A 2533-nucleotide genomic window follows, 5' to 3' on the forward strand; every position below is an offset into this window, starting at 1 on the left:
GAAAGAAAGAAAGAAAGAAAGAAAGAAAGAAAGAAAGAAAGAAAGAAGACAATAAAACCTAAAGACTCTGTAACTGAAACATATTTTATAACACATCTTCAGATATGTAAAACCCTTATGTATTTCTAATAAACTGTAGCCAGTGACGGTAGCTTGATCTTACATCAACAGGCAAGGCAGATTCTTGAACGCGAGTACAATAACCTCTTGGCCCTGGGCACTGAGCGACGACTGGATGAGGTAAGTTGCGACCTCACATTCAGATGTACCTTACTCTGGCCTCCCACAGGGAAGGGCACACCGATTGGTTGTCCAGTTGACCATATGGCCAAACCTAAACTTGTAGATACAAGTACTGTCATACAGACCAGGCAATGTATATGTGGGAATACATATGGATATCCCTATTGGCATTCAATAAAATAAATGAGTAAAAGAAGCCATGAATTTGGAAGAGTGCAGGTAGGGGTCTTAGGGAGGTTTTTAAAGGAGTAAAGGAAAGGAATATAAAGTCTCAAAAGTAAAACAGAGGCCAAAAATTTGAGGGTTAGGGCATTGGGTGGGGGGGTTGTAGGGAAAACGGATAGGGAAAATGATCTAAGCACATTTTACATTTTGGAAGGTGCCCTCCAGTATATAGGACGAGTGACAGCTTACCCATGCCTGCAGTAGTGCTTGCGGATGAGCAAGATTTATGGGTAGCATCTAGAAACCTTCTCATTTATTCTCACATTTTAAGTTATATTTATTAGTTTTGACATTTTATTTAGCACCGACATTCATAAATGTTGCTGGTTTCTTACTGAGATGTCGAAAGTAACTTAAAATAAGACATATTTATGAGCAGTGATAATAAAGTTTCAAGAAACGTTATCTTAAAATTTATAGAAAATTAAACACTAATATTTGGTCCTTTTGGCACTCCTGTCCATGTCTTACTAACTCCCCCTTCTTTCATATAGATATAACTTAGAACCCTTGCTCAGCCATAGCCCATGGCACCTTAGCATCCAAAGGGGTTTCCCTTGTAAGGGAAATAGGGACTGTCTCTGATATGAACACAGTGACTGGCTCTTTGACCTCTCCCCCACCATGAGGGAGGAGCAGCCTTGCTAGGCCACAAAGGAGGACATTGCAGCCAGTCCTGATGAGATCTGATAAACTAGGGACAGATGGAAGGGGAGGAGGGCCTCCTCTATCAGTGGACTTAGAGAGGGACATGGATGAGATGAGGGAGGGAGGGTGGGATTGAGAGGAAATGAGGGAGGGGACTACAGCTGGGATACAAAGTAAATAAACTGCAATTAACATAAGAAAATAAAAATTAAAAAAGAAGCACGAAAAAAATAAACACTAATATTTAAAAGTTCAACTTTTAAATAAGGAATGTGCTTTCCTAAGTGTCATTACATCTTCAAAAAATACTTCAGAATATTTAAATGAAGAAAATTTGTTTTTTTAATGAATTGAAAACTTTTTTCTAATTTAACATGGGGGATGCTTTCTTTCCTTAAAAATAAATAACATCTTAAATGTTATAGGTGACGATGGTTATAATGAATATGAGAAGGCCTGAGCATAGCATATACATGCCCAAGTGATTTGGAGAGCAAATGAGTAAATACAATGGAGATTCGCAATCTTTATGATTGATAGATACATTAATATAGCACTTCTGAGTTTTTTTAATGTTTTCTTTTTTCTGGAAGAAGTAAAAAGGAAAGCTTGGGATAGAATAGAAAATAGAGATGCATAAGTCCTGTGGCAAGTACTGGCATTCCTTAACTTAAAGACAGCTGTTGAAAATAATTTTTTTATGCTGAAAATGTAGCTCAGTGTAAAAGGTGGGACTGTAAAGTGCAAAAATCTTAGGTCCAATCCAGGCCCACAAAGATGTACAACTTGAAATACCAGAAAGCACAGCAATAATTCTGTATTCAAGTGAGCAAGGCAGATGACTTTGCTGTTATAAACTAATGTCGTCCCCGTGCAGTGAAAACTGCAGATGACTCTGCTATGAGTTCTGCTGTCAATAACATTCACTGTTCTTTCAGAGAAACTCAGCTCAGTTCCACGCACCCCCATCAGGCAACTTACATGACACACTTTTCTGTCTCCTGCAGGTATGGCAAACAAATACACCCACACACAAAGTCACACACACATGTTTTTAAAGATTCTTTTTAAAAGGATGTATCTTAACTTCTATTTCTTGAAGACGTTTTGTCAAGTTATTGCTGCTGGAATTCCTGTTGATTTTCTGCAGCGACTCCTTTATGTAGTGAAAGAACAGTGGGAGAGTGTCATGATTGAGTCTCTTCACTCACTGATTTAAAATAGAAACTTCACTTGTATATTGAAAAAGTCATACAGCCTTAAAATGTCAGTTTTGTGTAATTGATAAATATTTAACTAAAGGGCAATTTCTCTAAAAAAAAACCAAGAAGTTAGGCCATAATAAATTTACATATTATAATATAACAGATATATAATATAATATAATATAATATAATATAATATAATATAATATAAT

General features: G+C 36.6%; 1 protein-coding gene across 7 annotated transcripts in view; it reads left to right on the plus strand.

The window, feature by feature from the left end:
- The window catches only part of Ppfia2 (PTPRF interacting protein alpha 2), a 504690-nt gene that overhangs the window by 494891 nt on the left and 7266 nt on the right, over positions 1-2533 (plus strand). For all 7 annotated transcript variants that reach the window (XM_055625946.1, XM_055625947.1, XM_055625948.1 and 4 more), the window contains one exon: positions 172-240. In XM_055625946.1, coding sequence (XP_055481921.1) covers positions 172-240 — 69 coding nt within the window. The remainder of the gene's footprint in view (positions 1-171; positions 241-2533) is intronic.

This window comes from Psammomys obesus, unplaced genomic scaffold (genome assembly GCF_907164565.1).
Source record: "Psammomys obesus unplaced genomic scaffold, mPsaObe1.curated_primary_1811, whole genome shotgun sequence".
Taxonomy (NCBI): Eukaryota; Metazoa; Chordata; class Mammalia; order Rodentia; family Muridae; genus Psammomys; species Psammomys obesus.